The sequence below is a fragment of the Nicotiana sylvestris genome, chromosome 12 (genome assembly GCF_000393655.2).
Source record: "Nicotiana sylvestris chromosome 12, ASM39365v2, whole genome shotgun sequence".
NCBI classification, from domain to species: domain Eukaryota; kingdom Viridiplantae; phylum Streptophyta; class Magnoliopsida; order Solanales; family Solanaceae; genus Nicotiana; species Nicotiana sylvestris.
The window spans coordinates 49,017,202-49,041,077 of record NC_091068.1 but is presented as its reverse complement, the minus strand read 5'-3'; the positions used below and the strand labels follow the sequence as shown (position 1 = coordinate 49,041,077).

The 23,876-nt window shown below is 40.0% G+C and overlaps 1 protein-coding gene across 2 annotated transcripts in view; it reads right to left on the bottom strand.

Annotated features, from left to right (window-relative positions):
* Positions 1–1,464: 1,464 nt before the first annotated feature.
* The window catches only part of LOC104243769 (light-inducible protein CPRF2-like), a 33,583-nt gene continuing 11,171 nt past the window's right edge, over positions 1,465–23,876 (bottom strand). Inside the window, exons 3-6 of one of the 2 annotated variants that reach the window (XM_070165003.1) lie at positions 11,399–11,603; positions 2,774–2,849; positions 2,573–2,698; positions 1,465–2,049 (exon numbers count right to left, since the gene is read on the bottom strand). In XM_070165003.1, the coding sequence (XP_070021104.1) occupies positions 1,651–2,049; positions 2,573–2,698; positions 2,774–2,849; positions 11,399–11,603 (806 nt within the window). In that variant the 3' untranslated portion in view covers positions 1,465–1,650. The remainder of the gene's footprint in view (positions 2,050–2,572; positions 2,699–2,773; positions 2,850–11,398; positions 11,604–23,876) is intronic. The other variant, XM_070165004.1, reaches the window with a different exon arrangement.

Here is a 23,876-nt window from a genome sequence, read left to right as displayed (position 1 = left end):
CAAAGGACCATGTGTAGGTGTTGATTTTCTTGTTGAGTATGATATTTGTTGTTTTATGGCATATCCGCCTAATTTGAGCTGTAGTTGTACACTCGCACATGCATACATCTAGCATGGTATCATCTTCATTATTCGTATATATGTATTCTTGTTTATATCTTATGTGTGATGGACTGGATTAGCAGCACGTGAATGGTCTGTGCGGGATGAGTTATTATGGCACGTGAGTTGTCCGTGCGGTTATTATTATTAGCACGTGATTTGTCCGTGCAGCAGGTGAGTTGTTCGTGCAGCATGTGGATAATGATCCATCCCCTTAGGATCATACTCTCATGTTTTTCTTTTGATGGTGTAGAGGCAGGTTGTGAGAAACCGACCATTTTCTGGTTGTTGTGGTTATGGAAAAGTGATCTTGTTTGGACGTTGCATCTCTTCTCTATTTGCAAACTCGTTGGATGTATACAAAATTTTATTGCATATCTTCTCTATATGCTAATTCCGGAAAATATGCATGCCTTAATGCATATCTTCTCTATATGCTACCTTAATTGATTAGATGAGACATTGTACATGTCTTCTCTATATGTGAACCCGTGTGACTTGACTAGTTTAATCGTGCATATCTTTTATCTATGCAATTGTTGAAGGATTAATTGAGTGATAATGCATATCCTCTCTATATGCACTTGCTGAACAATTATATGGTATTTCATGCATATCCTCTCTATATGCAACTGTGGAAGGATTATTTGATAGTTTACGCATATCTTTTCTATATGCAAGTTTGATGATTTAATGATGTTGGACGTCTTCTATATATGCTAAGTTGTTGAACTGGAATAGTATTTGGGCATATCTTCTCTATATGCAATTGTTGATGTGTTATTTGATATCAGAAGCATACCTTCTTTACATGTTGAACTGTTAAGAGAATTGCGCACATCTTCTCTATGTGCCATGTTGATGGTACTTATATTTTCCTATTTAGACCTTGTTACTATTGCTGGGTACACGAATATGTTATTGATTGTGTAGGTTAAATATATATAGTGAGTATCCTTGACCAGACCTCATCACTACTTCATCGAGGTTAATTAGGATACTTACTGAGTGCATGGGGTCGATTATACTCATACTACACTTTTGCACTTTGCATGCAGATCCTGAAGCTGAGCTATAGTGGATGACAGAGATTATCATTAAAGATATACCTGCTTTCCGGATATAGCTACCACTTGTCTTCGGTAGCTTTGGATTCGTACTCTATTCATGTATATTCCAAGCACATATTGTATTTATGTTCGAACTACCTTTGTAAAATCTAAATCTTAGTGACTCATGAGTTGTACTATCAATCCTTCGGATGTTATATAGATTTCAGCTACTCCACTCCTTGTTATTGTTGATTTGTCACTTGTGTTGCATTACTCTATGTTTTGCTTACCTAGAAGGTGTCATCACGACTAGGAGAATTTTGTGTACACACTATCAAAAAGGCATTGGTATACATAATAGTCAGTTTTCTGCCTCAGATAGACTCGTTATGCTAAGAATGATATATATTTTTTCAAAGTGATATGATATGTATTCTTTTACAATATTTTTATGTGAAATCTCTTGCAGTTGTTAACTCTTCTGCTTACTAAGTCGCTATTGCTCTTTCCTGCATTGGGTTCCACAAGTACTCGCTTCTCCACGCACGCGCTTCTGCAGATGCTCCAAGCTAGCCACCCGCTGCATTGAAGAAGTTCTGCCAATCTTATCACCCCCGATTGCTTCTGCTGCAGAACTCTGATGTGCATTTTCCATGGAAGGAATATCTATCATACCATTTTGCATTCTAGGAGTATGATTGGGCATATGACTATTTTCCGGTGCTTGATAGTAGTGATGTCTGGGGTCATCTTGTTCAGGAACAGCAGCGTCTGCTGATGAGTCAAAAGGACTGCCAGTGAAAGATGGCATCATCATTGTGGATATCTCAGACATAGCTTGGAATAGCGGGTTTAACCCAGTAACTCTTTTAACAGTTTCTTCAGCCATCTTCACCTGCACATCAGTATATGAAGGACTGTTATACAGGTTTCAAACAGAAAAGGACACCAACAATGAAAAGAAAATGGAACAGAAGGATGATACCATAACTCAACTTCTTTCTCCCCAAATAAAATCCCAATGTGCGAGATCTCTCTACTACAGGTTCTCTTATTTAGTAGAAGGGAAAGAGAAATTAACGGAGGGATGGTTCTTCTCCACCACTAGTCTATATCAGCTAGGTATCCTAAAGTAAGTCGCAGTAATACAAGGAAAGCTGGTGTGCCAGTGTAATTTAAATAAAGCCAGGTAGATTTTGATTAAGAAGCACATTAGGCGTTTCAACGTCTAGAAGCATGGAATGACGAACAAAGAGGAGATAGCAAAAGTGTAACAGGAATTTTAATCTCAGTTTAACTTTCTGATCAATTGATAAAAATGACAACGCAATGAAAATATACTTTTCAACTATATTTACCTTACTTTTCTCCAACACAAATGAAAAGAATATTGTTAAACCTGTTTTCTTTAGCCTTACCTTTGCTCTCAATGTCTCAACATCTGCTTTCAATACTCGATTATCAACTGCTGCTTCATTGTATTTCTGGCTTATGTCAGTAAAGCGTTTCAATAAAGAGGAGTTTTCTACTCTTACTTGAGAGACCTTCCATGAACAAATTTTCATTAAATGAATAGTCTTAAAGTAAATCTTAACTGAAAGCATGACCTAGAAACATACCTGTGTCTCTAATTCTGTTAGATGGGCCTGCTTTCTTCTTCTGGAGCGTCTAGCTGATTCTCTATTGGATAGCATTCTGTCAATGTGTTGGCACAAGATATTAGGAATATAACCAGATAAATTTGACATAAATATAACATACCAACAATAAGCTTCATCTCTTGGATGCCCAATAAATTCATTACCTTCGACATGATTTTACATCAACTACTACTACTACGCTTTAATCCCAAACAAGTTGGGGTTAGCGATATGATTCCTCATTTCTTTCATTTAGCTCAACTCATATCATTATCATTACCAAAACAAAATAAAGGTGCACTAAAAGAAGATAAATTTGTTAAAAAAAAATTGATAAGTAAAAAGATAAAATTGTAATAATAGAATAAGAAGAAGAAGAAGAAGAAGAAGAAGAAGTTCTCTACCAAGTAGAAGTTCGCTACAACAGCAACAGCAACAATAGTAGAAGTTCTCTACCAAGTCTAAAGCCTATTCCCAACTAATAGGTATCACCTATACGGATTTTTTTCCTTCTATTTTGCTCGATCTTTAACTAAGTCTACTTTAATTCCAAGGATTTGTAGGTCTTTCGAGACAACTTCCTCCCATCCCCTTTTAACAACTTCTCCCGCTATAGTTTCACACCTAGACCGATGCATCTGTAGGTCGCGCGGGAGATAAACAAACCATCTCAAGCAACCTTCTCTCATTTATCCTCAACGTGTTCTTCCTGCACCTTCTGACGAATGTGGTTATTTTTAATCTTATCTAATCTTGTGTAACCACACATCCATCTTAACATTCACATTTCTGCAACTCATCTTGTGGATATGTCTTTAGCAGCCCAACATTCACTACCATATAACATAGTCGGTCTTATAGTTGTTCTATAGAACTTACCTTTCACCTAGGTAAGCATCCTTCTATCACATAACACCCTGGTTGCACTTCTCTATTTAAATCATCTGGTTTAATCATATGAGTAACATCTTCATCTACATTCCATTCTCATGAAACAACGAGCCTAGATATCTAAATTATTTGCATCTTGGCACTGCAATTCCATCTAGTCTCACATCAACTTCGCTCTTCTCATGCTGACGAAACTTGCTGTCCATGTACTAGATACTTCTATTAATCTTAAAAGCCTTGTACACTAAGGTGTTTCTCCATCAAGCTTTCGGTTGACACCCTTGCTAGTTTCGTCAATTAGCACGATATTACTAAACAGAATCAAATCCAAACAACTTATATTCATGACTCCACCTCTAACACCATATCATTTTCTGAAGACTTATTTGTTCTTGCATAAAACAGACTACTCCCTCTGTTTCAATTTAGATGAGGTAGTTTGACTTGGCACAAAGTTTAAGAAATAAAAGAAGACTTTTGAAACATGTTGTGCTAAAAGCTTAAGGGGCAAAAGCTTAGGGGGATCATGATATTTGTGTGGCTATAAAAGCTTCTCATTAAGGGTAAACTGAATATAATGAAAAGTTTAAAGTTAAATTGTTTCTAACTATAGAAATGTGTCATTTGTTTTGGAACGGACTAATAAGGAAAGTGTGTCATCTAAATTGAAAAGGAGGGAGTAGTAATCTTGTCATAAATGACACCTTCCTCATTGAAGTTCAGCTCTTTCCTTCAGAAGTAAATCAGAAAGATCCATTTGTCTGGAGGCAACTGCAATTGGTAGTCTGATTCTGTATTCTCTGAGATGGGGAGAACCAGTCCTCCTTCAACCCAAGAACATCCTAACTGAACTTCGAAGCTTTTAGGCTTTTGGAAAGGCCACAAAGTATCTGTACGTCCATTTACTGTAAGCTTTCCACTTGAACTGTAGACCAGTAACTTACAGGGACCGGTGCAAGGCATTTTTCTTGTTTTAATATACAATAACTGAGGATGCAACGATAAGGGCCATTTACCAATCAGAAAATTAGTAGAGGACAATGTAACAATGTTGCCATAGCATATGAGGATGCAATGATAACGACAACTTACCTATCAGAAAAATGTAAGGGAAAATGTAACAACTCTGCAATATCTTACCTTCATATGAACACTCGATACATAAAGCAATTCACTGAAAATGACCTGCCTTATATGAAAGTTATTGGAAGAGTGTATAATGGGGAATTTCACACAGTAAGACATAGGCCGTCAAGATTTAATAATGAGGTTGCCTCAGCATTGTACTCTTCAATGTCCCATAAATTAATTAATATGATGTGTCCATCCACAAGGTCTTATCAGATACTTTAACTCCTTTCTCAGATTCAAACAACTTCAACAACTCTAGTCCCCAACAATAAATATTCTGGAGATGGTGAAACTATTGGTTACTAAAAGTATTAATTAGAAAGCTAAAAAAACATTGGCCTTAACTAAAATTTAAACCACGTGTAAGGTATGGAAAGAAAACAATCGGTGGAAGAGGAGAAATCAAAAGATTCTGGATAATTCTGATTACTCATAGTGCTAAAGTAAGATTAAAGTCATCTAATGTACATGACAATATTATAAATTTACACATATATAGTGTATCCACATATTTAAAATATCTCTCCGATATTAAAACATAAACAGAATTTTTTTCATAAGTATAAATATAAATATATAATGTATTCACATTTTTTAAACTTTTATCAAATATAAAACCAAAAGGATTTTCATAATCTGTTATATTTACCTAAAAAGTATGGGAATACTTATTTGAAAGGATAGATGTAGTTCCCTTAAAATTTAATACTTACTATTAGAGACTATTAACTGGTAGAATATTAGTATTAAAGAGTTTGGTTGTCGTGGACTCATAGAGCTTTTTGATTAATTTCCTGCACTGCCGTTTTTGATTAACTGGTAGAATATATATATATATATATATATATATATATATATATATATATATATATATATATCAGCACAATATATATACTAGTTACTACGTACATGCGTTGCACGTAAATCTTTAGTCAGAATTTTTATGTGAAAGAACAACTAACTAAATTTAGTAACAAATTATTTACAAGATGAAATGACCATTGTAAAGTAATTAACGTGATGAAAATACAACAATCATTTAAATGCTAAAAATTAATGTTATTATATTAACAGAATACTTGAGTTCAAAATGATATCGTCTTAACCTAAAAAAATGATCAATTTAGTTAAGCTAGAAAGTGTCTTATTTACAGTGTATAAACATTCAGTGTGGTAGTAGCGTATCTAATACTTCTTTATAGATGACGTTTTTGGCGTATATTTTCTTCTATAACTTTGGCTTTTCCCTCTTAAAAGAGAAACATATAGTTGTTCATTTTTGAATCACCTCCAGAAACTATTACTTTTTCACCATTGTAGTTTGATATATTTGTGAGGGCTGTCTCAATTATTTATAAAGTCATGTCGAATTTAAATTATGTCGTATATAACCCGAGTAAAATTATAATTGCTTTATCGTATTCAAAGCAATAAAATATTAATCATACACATGTTCTAATAAATTATAACAATTATAGGGGTATCAAATTACTGAGTCATACTATGAAAGTATGGGAGAGGGTGGTTGAAGCAAGGTTGAGGATGACGGTGTCCGTTTCCGACAACCAATTTGGTTTCATGCCGGGTCGTTCTACCACTAAAGCTATACACCTTGTTAGGAGGTTGGTTGAACACTACAGAGATAGAAAGAAAGACCTGCACATGGTGTTTATTGACCTAGAAAAAGCGTATAACAAGGTTCCTAGAGAAGTTCTCTGGAGAAGCTTGAAGGCAAAAGGCGTGTCGGTTCCCTACATTTTGGCGATTAAGGACATGTATGATGGGGCAAAGACTCGGGTTAGGACAGTAGGAGGCGACTCTGAGGATTTTCCGGTTGTTATGGGGTTACACCAAGATTCTGCGCTCAGTTCGTTCCTATTCGCCCTGGTAATGGACGCGTTGACACATCACATTCAAGGGGATGTGCCATGGTGCATGCTATTCGCCGATGACATAGTTCTGATTGATGAGTCGCGAACCGGTGTTAACGAGAGGCTGGAGGTTTGGAGACAAGCTCTTGAATCTAAGGGTTTCAAGCTTAGCAGGTCAAAGACGGAATACTTGGAGTGTAAGTTCAGCATTGAGCAGAGGGAAGTGGGCGTGGATGTGAGGCTTGAATGTCAGGTCATCCCGAGTAGAGACAGCTTCAAGTACCTTGGGTCGGTTATCCAAGAGGGAGGGGAGATCGACGAGGATGTTACACACCGTATCGGGGTAGGATGGATGAAATGGAGGTTAGCATTTGGAGTATTGTGTGACAAGAGAGTGCCACTGATACTCAAAGGTAAGTTCTATAAAGCGGTGGTTAGGCCGGCCATGATGTATGGGGGTGAGTGTTGGCCGGTTAAGAAATCACATATCCAGAAGATGAAGGTAGCAGAAATGAGGATGTTGAGGTGGATGTGTAGGCATAGTAGGATGGATAAGATTAGGAATGATGTTATTCGGGAGAAGGTGTGCGTGGCTCCCATTGATGACAAGATGCGGGAAGCAAGGCTCAGGTGGTTCTGGCACGTTCAGCGGAGAAGCCCAGATGCTCCGGTAAGGAGCTGCGAATGGCTGGTTGCGGAGGGCCTGAGAAGAGGTAGAGGGCGGCCTAAGAAGTATTGGGGGGAGGTGATTAGGCAGGATATGGCGATGCTTCATATTTCCGAGGACATGGCACTCGATAGGAACATGTGGAGGTCGAGTATTAGGGTTGTAGGTTAAGAGGTAGTTGAGTCTTATCTTATGCCATAGCTTTGTGAGACTAGTTTGGTAGGGACATTATTTTGTTTTTGCTTTTGCTTTGTATCATTCTTCTTGATTTCATGTTGTTCTTATTTTTCATATATATATATATATATATATATATATATATATATATATATATATATTCTTCCATATTATTTCTGTGGTGTCACTAATATTGTCTTCTTTTGTTTTTTTGTCTTTTTTAGCAGAGGGTTTTTCGGATACAGCCTCTCTACTCTTTTGGGATAGGGATAAGGTCTGCGTACACACTACCCTCCCCAGACCCCACTAGTGGGATTTCACTGGGTTGTTGTTGTATGTTCTGATAAATTAAGTCCATGATTAATGATTTTAGAGAAATATATATTTTTAACCGCTCCCAAAAATAATAGTAGATAAATATCTTTATATATAGTATACATCTCTTATATATGTGTGTGTATCATATATATAGTATAAATGTTTTATATACTTTTTGGCTAACTAATGCAATTATTTTTGGCAAAGCGATTAATTTCGTATTTTGCCCTGGATACTCCATGATTATTTAATAAATTGCAAAGGATTTCTAACTTTTGTACAAACTTTCACCCAAAATGATCACCCGGCTCGTCAAATATAACAAAATAATAGTCACAACCATGCAAGAAAAACAATTACTTGTGGCACCTATTAAGATATTTTTTTTTTAACTTATAACATAACATTGTTGAGAAGTTTTTTAGCAATTTTTTGAACATAAATAAGAGTAATAACAGACATAGTAATTACATGAATCACATAATTGCGTCGAGTTCACACCTTTTTACTTGAAAATATTATCGAAAATTACGAAGAAGTATATGATAATTTTAAAATTCATTCCACATCATTTGAGTTAAAATAGTTTTACAACTGTTGGATAAATCTCCACTATTAAAATATGTACTATCAAGAAATAATCAAGAATTATATGGACATGAATAATAGATACATTTAAAAGAATTATATTACTTTAATGCTCTAAAAATTACATAATAATCCCTTAACAAATCAGCACCTTAAACAATACAAATATTAATTTTTTTAAAAATAAATGTTTATTATTTAGAATAAGGTAAATATGAAAAAGATAGATGGTTTGGAAAAAAAAACTTAAAATCATAAACACAATATCTTCAAAACGATGGACAAAGATAAAATCAATACCAATTATATTATCCAAACATCCTATATGTTTTGAAAGTTTTAGTTGATTTTCACATTCTATATTAACATTGTAACGTGTTTTTGCTTATGTCACAAAGCCGATCCAATCATTGTGTTCCCGTTACTTTAAACTATTTTTAACCAATCGTCATACATAATATATTAATAATAATATTCTAAAGTATTTTGCTTTTTATTTGAATATAAATTGATGTAAATCTTGAATTTGAGACAATTCACGACACATGAGCATCTAATGAAAATAAACCATTCAAAAAAAATTTTATTAAACTTCGATGTATAGGAAACCTAATCTAACATCCATCAATTTTCTTTGAGAAATTTGTAAAGGAATCAGTTATTCATTCTGAAGTAAAAATAATAACTTAAAGAGCACAATCTCATCAGTATTATTAGAACCACTTTATAATCATTTAAAAGAAAAATATTCGTATAAACTTGTTCTTATATTTTTGTATCCTTTAAATTTAGATTTTATATTTTCAAAGATTATCATTTAATTATTTTTTTTATTATTTACTATTTTAAAAATTAACTCAATTTATTTGAATTATATAGTAACTCAATATTTAGGAATACAAAATATAACATAAAAGATACTAAAGTTAGTCTTATCTTTATATGAATTAATATAAATAAAGATTTTAAAGGGTAGAAAGTCGTTTAAGATGTTATGAATGTTTTCGGAGCGTAGTACTAAATTTTTCTTTTAGTATGTGCCTTTCTTTTAGTACGTGCCTTGTGATCATAAAGAATTGTAATTAGGAACAACAATTCTTTTTGAAAGAAAATTATGGATGTACTTTTCTAATTCAAGTAGGATCAACTTTGTGGGGTCGGGTATATGTGTAGTTTAAATTGAAGAAGAATTCCATCATTTGGTAATTTACTATCAGATCCTTAAATTATACAAATACTTAGGGCATAAAAGTCTATTAATATTTCGGGGATATTTTAGTCGTTCAACATTCAGCATAAATTATTCGTGCTTATATATATATATATATATATAGAGAGAGAGAGAGAGAGAGTGTTGTTGAATATTTGTTTGGAACTTACTAAGTATTATATAGTGATATAATTTCAGTGCAATTATTTTTGTACTCGTGTGTACTCACTCTTTACCTGCATATCTAAAGAAATACTGTTGTTAACAATAGAGCTAGAGGCTGACGAACTTTTTCGAGCTGATTCTATTGCTGAGATGAGCCACCAAATAGTCCGTGGAGGCCGTCATTTCAATTTTATCTAATTCTAGCCAGTTATATCCTTTATTTTGGGGTTTGCATGCCCGTTAGTTAAACTCATGTTACATGATCCATGATCTTAGTGTATGAATTGGGCTAGAGATTTATTGTTTGAGTGCTTGTTGGCTAAGTTGCTCCAACACGGCAGTTTAGATGCCGCACCCGTGTCGACACGACACTAGTATGGGTGTGGGTATAGGATCCGTACCGGATCTGGTCAAATAATTTTGGGTACTTTGACCGCGACGTATGAAAAAATTCGAGAGGAAATACAATTTGATTCCCGAAATCAGAACCAAAACTAGGGTAAATTTGAAGAAAATAGCTGCCTTATCTAGGAAATCAATCCTTTACTTATCTACAACTTGAGAATAAAAAACAATCATACTTTACAAGCTATACGTAAATATTCCACATAATTTCTCATAATTTAGAGATATTTTTATATTTTGAGTTATTTTTAGCTGAATCCCCGCACCCGTATCCGTACTAGGATCATATCCCCCAATCTTAGAATTTACATCTCAAAGGATCCGACCTCTAGATCTCCACCCCTGTCCACGGATAAGCAAATAGTCCGTGGAGGCCGTCATTTCAATTTTATCTAATTCTAGCCAGTTATATCCTTTATTTTGGGGTTTGCATGCCCGTTAGTTAAACTCATGTTACATGATCCATGATCTTAGTGTATGAATTGGGCTAGAGATTTATTGTTTGAGTGCTTGTTGGCTAAGTTGCTCCAACACGGCAGTTTAGATGCCGCACCCGTGTCGACACGACACTAGTATGGGTATGGGTATAGGATCCGTACCGAATCTGGTCAAATAATTTTGGGTACTTTGACCGCGACGTATGAAAAAATTCGAGAGGAAATACAATTTGATTCCCGAAATCAGAACCAAAACTAGGGTAAATTTGAAGAAAATAGCTGCCTTATCTAGGAAATCAATCCTTTACTTATCTACAACTTGAGAATAAAAAAAAAATTATACTTTACAAGCTATACGTAAATATTCCACATAATTTCTCATAATTTAGAGATATTTTTATATTTTGAGTTATTTTTAGCTGAATCCCCGCACCCGTATCCGTACTAGGATCCATATCCCCCAATCTTAGAATTTACATCTCAAAGGATCCGGCCTCTAGATCTCCACCCCTGTCCAAGCAACTTAGCTTGTTGGTTTTATAAATCGAATATGGATTTGGTTAGATGATATTTCCTATTTAATAATTATTCATGTGTTTGGACTTGTACATATATTTTTCAATTTGTATATAAATGGTTAAGCGTAAGGAGTTGGTTCGCTTGGCGGGTGGTATTAGCTAGGTGTCAATCACGTCTAGGGGATAATTTGGGACGTGACAAAAATGAAGTTGCAAACTGTATTACCTCCTCACCCGCTTCACATCAGTTGGATCTGTTGATTGAGTTGTTTCTCCTTCAGCTTCATCATCATCTGATTGCTCCCCAGATGAACCACTTGTTGTTGATCTTACCTGGATCCCAGGTTTCTTCTGCACTGCAGGCAAGGGGGGTATTCCAACGGGCTCATCAGCATCCTTGTCTTGAACTTTTGCCAATTCCTGTCCAAATCCTGCACCAATAAAAAAAAGGAAACTAAAGAATGAAGATACAACCTTGTTAAACGTAAATCATACAACAACATGCAATGTCTCTTTCCCTCGATTAAATGGATATCTATGTTCATTAATCATCTTATTTATGTGTTGTGCATAACATGCTTTGGTGCTGATGAGATCCTTGTATTCTTGGATAAAAGATCATAGACTTGGATTTCTGGTCCTTAATTATTGAAAATTTGCAATTTTGGTTTTTGTAATATTTAACTAAGTGTATTTGGCATTCAATTAATTTTAATATGTTTTTGGTCGCTCCCTCCGCGGATGGACTTCACCGATCTATCGGGTTCTTAGTGCATGAACCATAATTTGAGGGAAATATAATGTTAGGGTATTGTCCTTTATAGAGGAAAATAAGTTTTATTCTAACAACTTTATATATTACAATCAATAGAAGAATAGAAGTACTGAAATAACACACACTCAGCATAAAAATGATAGTCAAGTCAATCTATTTGAGGTTGTGTGATTCTTAGGAGGTTCTATGAAGAGTTTTCCTTCTATCTAGTGGCATACATGTGCTACGATTAGAGCTCGGATCGTTTGAGGAAGTTGGCCTCCATGAGGATGAGTAAGCATTGGCAGATAACTTGGAGTGTGTTTTACTAGTACTACATGCGCCTATGATGAATTCAGCTGAGTAATCGGCGAGACACTGGCAATTAAGAAAGAAGAGTATTGTGGGATATCAAATGATGTGTTTTGTGGCTCCGAGCCAAGTGGGGAAGTCTACCATTGACGATTGGATCGCATGGTCATGTGTTATATTAATTTTTGGAGTAAGGCACACTTGTGGATCAGTTATGACTTGAAGAGGATGATTTCGAGGATGATTCGAGCAAGAGATTTGTTGGATGCATGATGTAATATGCTTTATTGGTATATGAAGGTTGTGGAATGACTCGGGTTTGATATTCATTGTAAATGAAGTGTGCAAAGAAAGGGATTTGCTTGGTTGCTTCTTTTTGTATATTCATGTACTGGCGGAGCACTAGTCGTTCGGTGTGAATTGGATGTACAGTGAACAACTCTCAAGGACTCTAATGGTTCAAGATTCATATGTTATATCTGAGGGTTCCCAGATTTGTGTATGGCTATGATCTGAGATTTGCATCGCATGGTGCCGAGACTTGCAGTATTTCTTTATCATTATTTATTCTACATTGCATTAGTAGAAAGGTGAAAGAAAGAACTTCGGATTCAAAGAAGGTCTCTTCAAGCGGGCGTTTCGGTTTGAGGTACTATGGGGTGCATGAGAGGGAATAAAGTCTTATACGAAGGTCTCTTCAAAGCGGGCGTTTCGGTTTGAGGTACTATGGGGTGCATGAGAGGGAATAAAGTGTTATACGAAGGTCTCTTCAAAGCGGGCGTTTCGGTTTGAGGTACTATGGGGTGCATGAGAGGGAATAAAGTGGTATACGAGTCCTAGGACGACGTGGTTTCATATTGGGATCACTTGATATGAGTGTTGATTGAGGTCCATAGTATCCTGGGAAAGACAAGTATTATCTTGAATACAAGTCAAGAGGAATATGAAGATGTTGGCTTAGCTTAGCAGTGGTTTGGATCAGCATGATAATAAAAATGATCAGTTCATTAGGTATGACAGGCTTTACAGATGTTTTGTGGCAATACTTTTGAGTTAGGCAGCCTGCGTGACTTGGTTAATTTTGAGGGGTTAAGTTCTGATAGCTTGGTTATGTGCATATAGGTTTCGATGAGCTCACGATGGTTTCGACCATGGCTTGAGGCCAATGTCTTCTATGGGTATGGAAGGTTTATTGCGATGTTCCCCTGGATTGAGTTAAGTGGAAGGAATGATTGAGTTAAGTGGAAGATTCCTGGTTAATGGAGTGTCTATCCTACTTGTGATTCAGAGTTGATTATAAGACTCTTGTATTTTCATATGTTATGTCATGGGCGGCTTTTCAGCCGTGCCCCATGACCCCTTGGGCGCGCCCCGTGGCGTCCTAGCAAGCCTTCCAATGCCTAGCGCCACGGACGGCCCCGTGGTCTTGGTCGCGCCAAGTTACAAGCGCATATGTGCCTCTGTCGCCCCACCAATATCCCTTGCCAGCGCCCAACCGCAGGCAGATGCCAACAGCGCCGCGCGCGCAGACCCTGATGTCAAAGACTATGTTGCTGACAACTGACCTGTTTCTGCCTTATAGCAAACTAAGTCTTTTTCATTGTAAATATAGAGTAGTTTTATTCCATGTACTTTCATTATGTTTCTCTAGCTTAATCAAGTCTAGTCTTGTAGCTTTGGATTATTTTTTTTAAGCATTATTAAGGGGGACCAAACAATCAAAACTTTCTAGCAAGCAAACAATTCTCTGTACTGGTGTCTCTCCCCCTCGACACCGCATTTCCTTTCTGTAATAGCTTTCATTAATGCAATCAAGCTTTCTTTCATTCTCAATTCTCATTCCTGTTCTCTCAATTTCTCTTGACATTGGTTTTCCCGTACGGCACTGACAATCTAGTCTAGCGTACGGAGGGGACCTCAGTTGGCGGACAGCAACTGCACTGACATCAGTTGCTTAGCCTTACGTCGCCCTTCCAAGGAATCTCAGGAAGGCGCCGCGTAACAGTTGGTATCAGAGCCTAGGCTCGACATCGGACGAGGGAACGCATTGCCATTACCACCATTTCTGACCATGGTGAATCATGGGGACCGCATTGCGGCCCTTGAACAGACGGTTGACGGATTACTGCCCATCATGGATACGGTGCCTGAACTAAGAACCAGCCTAGGGCAAAGGTTGGATGACCTGGACCGCAGGGTGCTCCAGGCCGAAGTTGACATAGAAAACATCAGTCGTGACTCCGAGGGAGATCGGCAAACGGCAGCCACAGAGGCAGCCGAAATTTTTGGCAAATTCGAGGGACTCCAACAGGAGCGTGCCGAGGATTTAGCTTACAGGGCACAAGAGGCAGATAGGGTGACTGCCATGCAACAAACTATTGACGACTTGACAGACAAGCTCAATGTTGTCAATGCTGCCTTACAGGGCCTACTGCGAGGCGGTGGAAACCAGGTCGGGGGCGCTGCAAACCCCACCTCCGCGACACAAAAATTGAAAATTCCTGAGCCAAAGCCATACAGTGGAGCTAGGAATGCCAAGGAAGTGGAGAACTTCATTTTTGATGTCGAACAATATTTTGATGCTGTTGGGGGCCTAGAAGAAGCCAAGAAGGTAGCAACTGCTGCCATGTATCTTCAGGGTGATGCTAAACTCTGGTGGCGGGTGAAATACGAAGCCATCAAGGCCGGTGAAGATGCTCTCGAAACATGGGCAGAACTGAAGGCAGCCATCCGCCTACAATTCTTCCCCGAAAATGTTGAATACAATTCAAGGAGAAAGCTACGGGAGCTCCGTCAGACCAAATCTGTGCGGGACTACGTGCGGGAATTCTCCGCGCTCATGCTAAGCATACGCGACATGGGGGACAAAGACAAGCTCTTCACTTTCCTAGAAGGGCTGAAACCTTATGCCCGTATGGAGCTACAAAGACAACGGGTAGATACCCTGCCCAAGGCGATCCAAGCAGCTGAATGCCTTGGGGACTATCAAATGGAAGCTCGGAAAGATAGGCCTCAGCCGCCTGCCCGAGCGGGATTCAAAGGGGGCCAGTCTAGCAATAGTGGCCCTAGCAGAAGTGGGGGAGATCGGGGCTCAAACAAACCTAAGGCTCCCTCCACAGGCAGCAACAGTGCTGCGTCTAACAACAATGATCGGGGGAGGAAGCCTCCTTCAGGATGCCGTCATTGCGGCGGACCACATTGGAACAATGAGTGCCCACATGCACAGATGAACGCCCATCAGACTTTTGATGATGGGACTGATGACGACTCAAACGATGCGGATCAGACTGAACCAGTAGGTGCCTTCAATGCAATTGTTGGCTCCATTTCTGAGGCACTAGCAGAGACTAGTGCTGGTATCCGTAAGAAGAAGGACCCATGTCCAGTCACCAAGAAAGGGAAAAAGAAGGCGGATGATGAGACTCCTCTTAAGCACGAGAGGACCTTAATGTTCGTTGAGATGAAGGTGAATGGCAAGCCCATTCGGGCCATGGTAGACACGGGTGCTACCCACAACTACTTAGCCTCGACTCAGGTGGAGCGCCTTGGTCTAGTCGTAGGGAAAGGTAGAGGCCGTGTCAAGGCTATCAACTCACCTCCCCAGCCAGTGGGTGGAATAGCCAAAGAAGTACCGATGAAGCTTGGCCCTTACGAAGGAAAATTCAACTTGCGCGTGGTGATCATAGATGACTTCGAGTTGATAGTTGGATTGGAATTCCTGAGGCAAACCAACACCATGCCTGTACCGTATGCTGACATGTTACTGATGATGGGAGCAAACGGGGCCAAGCCCTGCGTTATCCCGTGCATGCCCATGAAGATGGCCGTTGAAAACATCTCGGCCTTGCAGTTGAAGAAGGGGGTCAAAAGAAACGAACCTACGTTCCTGGCAACCCTCTGCATCGAAGATGTAGAATGCTCCTCGGGTCCCATTCCTGAACCCGTGAAGGAGCTACTACTAGAGTTTGAAGATGTCATGCCACAAGACATGCCAAAGCGACTACCGCCTAGGCGCACTGTGGATCATGAAATTGAGCTGGTGCCGGGCGCGAAGCCACCTGCCCGGGCGCCTTACAGAATGTCACAACCCGAACTCACCGAGCTTCGGAGACAATTGACGGAAATGCTAGACACAGGGATTATCGTGCCCTCCAAATCCCCATACGGGTCCCCTGTGCTATTCCAAAAGAAACATGATGATAGTCTACGACTCTGTGTGGACTATCGGGCTCTAAACAAAATTACTGTGAAGAACAAGTACTCTATTCCGCTAATGGCAGACTTGTTCGATAGACTGGGTGGTGCGACGGTGTTCACCAAAATAGACCTGAAGACAGGTTATTGGCAAGTTCGGATTGCAGAGGGTGATGAGCACAAGACGACCTGTGTGACAAGATATGGGTCGTACAATTTCCTGGTTATGCCATTCGGCTTAACTAACGCCCCAGCTACGTTTTGCACTTTGATGAACCAAGTCTTCCGAGAGTACATTGATGAATTCGTGGTGGTCTACTTGGATGACATTGTGGTATATAGCCAAACATTGGAGGAACACCTGATGCACTTGCGGAAGGTCCTAGCTCGATTGCGGGAGCATGAACTATATGCGAAGCTATCTAAGTGCTCCTTTGCTCAAAAGCAAATTGACTTCCTCGGACATGTCATCGAGGAAGGGCGGATCAAGATGGACCAGCAGAAGATTCAGGCAATCACAGATTGGCCGCCGCCTAAGGATATCCACGCCTTGAGGGCGTTCCTTGGTCTATGCAATTTCTATCGGCGATTTGTGAAAAACTACTCCCTCATTGCAGTACCATTGACAGAACTCCTCAAGAAGGTCACGCCTTGGGAATGGGGACCCAAGCGAGCGGAGGCCTTCAACGCATTGAAAGCGGCTATGTCTAGTAGCCCCGTCTTGGCCCTTCCTGATCTGGCCAAGCCATTCGAAGTACAAACAGATGCATCTGACTATGCCCTCGGTGGCGTCTTGCTACAAGAAGGGCATCCTGTGGCGTACGAGAGCCGGAAGCTAAAAGATGCAGAGCGGCGCTATGCCGCCCATGAGAAAGAATTATTGGCTGTCGTCCACTGCTTGCGCCTCTGGAGGCACTATCTGCTGGGAACCCCGTTCGTGGTCAAGACAGACAACACAGCTGTTAGCCATTTCATGACCCAGCCGAAGTTGAATGGTCGACAGGCCAGGTGGCAGGAACTCCTAGCTGAATTCCACTTCAACCTGGAGTACCGAAGTGGGAAGACCAATCATGTTGCTGTTGCGCTCAGTCGGAGAACTGATCTAGAATCGGTGTGCCTACTCGCCACCCTAAGGGGGAGCGAAGTAGCCACCTCCATCAAGGACCAGATACAGGATTTACTCATCAAAGATCCTACTGCACAGTATTTGGTTGATTTGGTAGGACAGGGCAAGACTCGCCAGTTCTACATGGAAGATGGTTTTCTGAAAGTGAAAGGGAACCGACTTTATGTTCCTAAAGGAGGAGATCTACGAAGGACTCTTCTGGCGGAATGTCATGATACTCTGTAGGCCGGCCATCCCGGTGAAGAACGCACCATGGCGTTACTTCGCCGTGCATATTATTGGCCTCAAATGGCCGATGACGTTGCTCAGTATGTGAAAACTTGTCTAGTATGCCAGAAGGACAAGTCAGACCGCTTAACACAGGCGGGACTCTTGGAACCACTAGCTGTCCCAAAGAGACCTTGGGAAAGTGTTTCCCTGGATTTCATCACCGGATTGCCCAAGGTCGGAGATCTAACAACTATCTTGGTTGTGGTAGATCGGTTTTCCAAGTATGCTACCTTTATTGCTGCCCCACAATATATATCAGCAGAAGATACAGCTCGACTCTTCTTCTCTCATGTCGTCAAATATTGGGGCCTGCCCAAAGACATTATTAGTGATCGTGACTCACGCTTCACTAGTAACTTTTGGACCCAACTCTTTAAGTGTCTTGGGTCGAAGCTGAATCACAGCTCAAGTTTTCATCCGCAATCTGATGGCCAGACGGAGCGGTTCAATGGTATGTTGGAGGAATATTTGCGTCATTTTGTAACCGGATCGCAGAAGAATTGGGTGAAGCTTCTGGATGCTGCTCAACTGTGTTTCAATTCACAAAAGAGCTCTAGTACAAACAAAAGCGCTTTTGAAATTGTTACCGGACAGCAACCGCTACTCCCACACACAGTCAATGCACCAAATATGTCTAAATCTCCTCGAGCTGCTAGCTTCTCTAAAGAGTGGAAGCAAAATTTGGAGATAGTGCGGAGCTATCTTGTCAAGGCTCAAAAGCGGATGAAGAGGCATGCTGATCAGAATCGTCGCTTTGTTGAATACCAAGTAGGAGACAAAGTGATGGTCAAAATTCCAAAGCGTTACTTATTTGCGGGGGTCCATGACCCTCGCCTATTGCAAAAATACATTGGACCCTTGTCCATTGAAAGGCGCATTGGGAAAGTTGCATACTGGGTGGATACCCCAGCTTGGTGGAAAATTCATCCTGTCTTCCATGTCAGCCTCCTGAAACCTTTTCGGGAAGACACGGAGGATCCTTCAAGGAGCCAGCTCACAATACCCAGTATTCGAGGGCCCAATTCAACCGGGAAAAGGCGTGTTGAAGCTATCCTTGATGATAGAGTGATTCATGCCTCAAGGAAAGATCACCAAGAGTTCTTGGTGAAATGGCAGGGCTGTGATGCAGAGGAGAACACTTGGGAGAGGGGAACAAACCTCAAAGCCTACAAGAGCCTAATTGAAGATTATCTTGCAAGTAAGGCGCCGAGGACGTCGCCAACTCAGGTGGGGGAGAATGTCATGGGCGGCTTTCCAGCCGTGCCCCATGACCCCTTGGGCGCGCCCCGTGGCGTCCTAGCAAGCCTTCCAATGCCTAGCGCCACGGACGGCCCCGTGGTCTTGGTCGCGCCAAGTGACAAGCGCGCATGTGCCTCTGTCGCCCCACCGATATCCCTCGCCAGCGCCCAACCGCAGGCAGATGCCAACAGCGTCGCGCGCGCAGACAACGCCGCGCGCGCAGACCCTGATGCCAAAGACTATGCTGCTGACAACGGACCTGTTTCTGCCTTATAGCAAACTAAGTCTTTTTCATTGTAAATATAGAGTAGTTTTATTCCATGTACTTCCATTATGTTTCTCTAGCTTAATCAAGTCTAGTCTTGTAGCTTTGGATTATTTTTTTAAGCATTATTAGGGGGATCAAGCAATCAAACTTTCTAGCAAGCAAACAATTCTCTGTACTGGTGTCTCTCCCAGTGTTTAGAAAAGCGATCGCTTCATCGCTTAAAGCGCGAAGCGACGCGAAGTGACAGTGTATCGCTTCAGGCTTCTCGAAGCGATGCGATCTTGAAAAGCGCGCGCTTCAGCTAGTGAAGCGACGAAGCGATGAAGCGACGAAATCGACGAAGCGATCGCTTCTTTACAAAAAGCGATAACTGGCCCTTTTTTATAAAAAAAAAACTTGGGGTCTGTTTTTTAATTATACAAAATAGACCCCTACATAGTCACACTGCTTCTCCCGTCAAAACAATTAAACAAAGATTGACAAAGGCCTAGGGTTGACCCCTTCTCTCTCAAGCTCAAGCTCAAGCTCAAGCTCAAGCTCGACCACTGCTTCTCCAGTCGACCGGTCCAGGTAATTTCTTTCTCCTTTCTTCTTCATTTCTTCTTCTCCTTTCTTCTTCTCCTTTCTCCTTCTCCTTTCTTATTTTTCTTCTGCTTCTTCTGCTTCTCTGCTTATTTTTCAGAATTTTTTTTTCTTTTGCTTCTGCTTCTGTTGCTTCTTCTTCTGATTTCTTTTCAGAAAATAGATCCACTGATTTTTACATGTTTTTTTTCAGTTTATATAATTAATTATTATATATATTATTATTATATGTATTTTCAGTTTATTGATTATGTTTTTTTTCTTATATCTTAAATAATAGGGATATTAAAATGTCTCAAAGTTCGAAAGAGAAAGACCCGGCTTGGCAATATGGCGAGAGAACTAATGAGAAGAATATAAATGTTGTATGCAAGTTTTGCAACAAGATTACAACGGGTGGCATTTATCGCTTTAAATACCATCTAATTGGTGGCGATAGAAACGTCACAAGTTGTCCGAAATGTCCACCGGAGGTGAGGGAAGAAATAAAGAATTTTGTTGAGAAGAAGAAGGAGCAAAAAAATCAAATGGTTCATCAACCAATGGTGGCCAATCTTGATGATGATGATGATGATGATGATATTGAAGAATTGTCACTTCCAACAAAACGGGGAAGAGATGGGTCAAGCCATGGATCATCGACTAAAGGTCCTATGGATTGCTACTTCTCAAAGAAGCCGGGAGCAAAGGGCGGTGGAAAAGATGTACAAAAAATTGCTAAAGACATTTTGAGGGATCGTGCGGTTAGAGCTTTTGCACGATAGGTCTATGATGCCGGGCTCCCCTTCAATTGTGTCAACTATGACACTTTTGGAGACTTTATTGAGGCCGTTGGTCAATACGGACCTGGAATGACGCCTCCCACTTACCATGAAATAAGAGGTCCTTATCTAAATAAGGAAGTGGATGAGACTAATAAAATTGTTGAGGAGCATAAAGTTGTGTGGAACAAGTACGGCTGTTCCATTATGATGGATAAGTGGACGGCAAGAACGGGGAAAATGATTATTAATGTGTTGGTGAATTCTCCCCGGGGAAGCTTGTTTCTTGAGTCCATTGATGCTAGTGACTCATCCACTGACCACATCAAAATGTTCACCTTGTTTCAGAATACCATCGAAAAGATTGGTCCAAGCAAAGTTGTTCAAGTGGTCACTGATAATGCAAGTGAAAATAAGAAAGCAGGTGGCATGATTGAAGGAGCGTACAAGAATGTCTATTGGACTCCATGTGCGGCTCATTGTATCAACTTGATGTTCGGGGACATTTTCAGGGAAAAACCCTTCTCTACAGTTTTTGGCCAGGGCGTTAGGTTACATTCTTATATTTCTCAGCGGCCCTTGTTATTGAATATGATGAGAAGATTCACCATGCAAAAAAATTTGGTGAAACCGGGCAAGACAAGGTTCGCCACTGCTTTCTTGACTCTGCATAGTATCCACTGTCAAAAAAACAATTTGAGAAAGATGGTCACTTCAGAGGAATGGAGCAAGAGTAAATTTGCAAAGGAAAGTGCAGGGAAAGAGGTTGCACGCATTATTCTTTCTTATTCTTTTTGGAATAATGTCCTTCATGCTCTTAAAATTGGTGGCCCTTTGGTTAAAGTACTCCGTTTGGTGGATGGAGAGCAAAAACCATCAATGGGCTACCTCTATGAAGCTATGGATAGGGCCAAGGAGACTATTCAAGCATCATTCAGTGATGAGCAGAAATATGCAAAGGTCTTTCAGATCATTGATGCAAGATGGGATGAGCAACTTCATAGACCTTTGCATGCAACTGGACTTATTCTGAACCCATCACTCTTTTATGAGCAGCATGAGAAGAATTCATTGGCTAAAGAAGTGTGGACAGGATTCCATCAGGTTGTTATCAAGTTGAACCCAGATGAAGACTTGCAAGAAAAGATAGTAGATCAGCTTGCTATTTACAAGGCAGCTGAAGGACTTTTTAAGCTCCGACTTGCTATTAAACAAAGAACGACGAAGTCGCCAGGTGACCAAGTGTTTCTATATTTTATAGCTCTAACTTCAATGTATTCTTTATACTTATTAACTCTTGAACATTTTTTTTGACTTCTATAGTTGAATGGTGGGACCAATATGGTGTAGAGACTCCGGAGCTACAGGCTTTCGCCATCAAAGTTCTAAGTTTAACTTGTAGCTCATCTGGATGTGAAAGGAACTGGAGTGTTTTTGAACACGTGAGAAATAAAAAGAATTATTTCGTATTTTGAGATAAAGTAAATTATATCTCAATTGTCCAAACTCCTACTAATTAGTTGACACATCTTTTTTGCAGATTCATACAAAGAAAAGGAATCGACTAACCTTGAAGCGCCTCCATAATCTAGTGTTCATAAAATACAATAGAGCATTGAGGCGTCGCTACAACCACCGCAATATAATTGATCCAATTCTTTTGGACAATATTGATGAGGCTAATGAGTGGCTAACCGGAGTCCCCGAAAATTGCGAAGGTGAAGAAGTATTTGAAGGCGACTCCGATTTCACTTGGGGTGATGTTGCGGTTGGTAGTGGAGTTGGGGAAGATCCTTATGGTTTAAGGAGATATACTCCAAGTTCAAGCTCTATTAGGAAGGGAAAAAGTGTGGCTACTACAAGTCGATCTCTATCCCTAATTGATGAAGATGAAAGTGATCATGAAGAGGAGGGGGAAGAAGAAGATGACGAGCAATATGAAGATAATAGAGGAATTCAAGATTTTGACAATCTTGAAGAAGAAGAAGAAGAGCAAAGACTATGCTGCCGACAACGGCCATGTTTTCTGCCTTATAGCAAACTAAGTCTTTTTCATTGTAAATATAGAGTAGTTTTATTCCATGTAATTTCATTATGTTTCTCTAGCTTAATCAAGTCTAGTCTTGTAGCTTTGGATTATTTTTTTTAAGCATTATTAAGGGGGACCAAACAATCAAAACTTTCTAGCAAGCAAACAATTCTCTGTACTGGTGTCTCTCCCCCTCGACACCGCATTTCCTTTCTGTAATAGCTTTCATTAATGCAATCAAGCTTTCTTTCATTCTCAATTCTCATTCCTGTTCTCTCAATTTCTCTTGACATTGGTTTTCCCGTACGGCACTGACAATCTAGTCTAGCGTACGGAGGGGACCTCAGTTGGCGGACAGCAACTGCACTGACATCAGTTGCTTAGCCTTACGTCGCCCTTCCAAGGAATCTCAGGAAGGCGCCGCGTAACAGTAAGTATGAACAAATTCAGACTGTGAAACTGCGAATGGCTCATTAAATCAGTTATAGTTTGTTTGATGGTATCTACTACTCGGATAACCGTAGTAATTCTAGAGCTAATACGTGCAACAAACCCCGACTTCTGGAAGGGATGCATTTATTAGATAAAAGGTCGACGCGGGCTTTGCCCGTTGCTGCGATGATTCATGATAACTCGACGGATCGCACGGCCATCGTGCCGGCGACGCATCATTCAAATTTCTGCCCTATCAACTTTCGATGGTAGGATAGTGGCCTACTGTCACGGGGGTGATTTTAGTCAGTCAAAACTCACACCCGCGCGGCAGTCAAGTCGTACACTTGACTCAGCCTTTCCCAAATACTTAGCCAATTTTCGCGCACCTTTGGCCTAAACGAGATTTAGACAGCAATTCAATAAGAACACACACATATACGGGAAAATCCCAACCTTTGCATTAATGTGGAAAATATACAAAGGACCCTCACTTTGCTATGAACACAGTCCGCTCACAGCCCACTTTTGACAAAGAACACAAGTCGTTCTTGTCAACACTAAGATCTGCCCATGCCAAACCTTATCTATATGCAACTGTTGAAGAATTAATGATATTAAGCGCATTTCTCAGTATGTTGAGCTGTTAAACTGGTACAAAACCTGTGCATATCTTCTCTAAATGCTGAGCTGTTAAACTGGTAAGCAACCTGTGCATATCTTCTCTATATGCAATT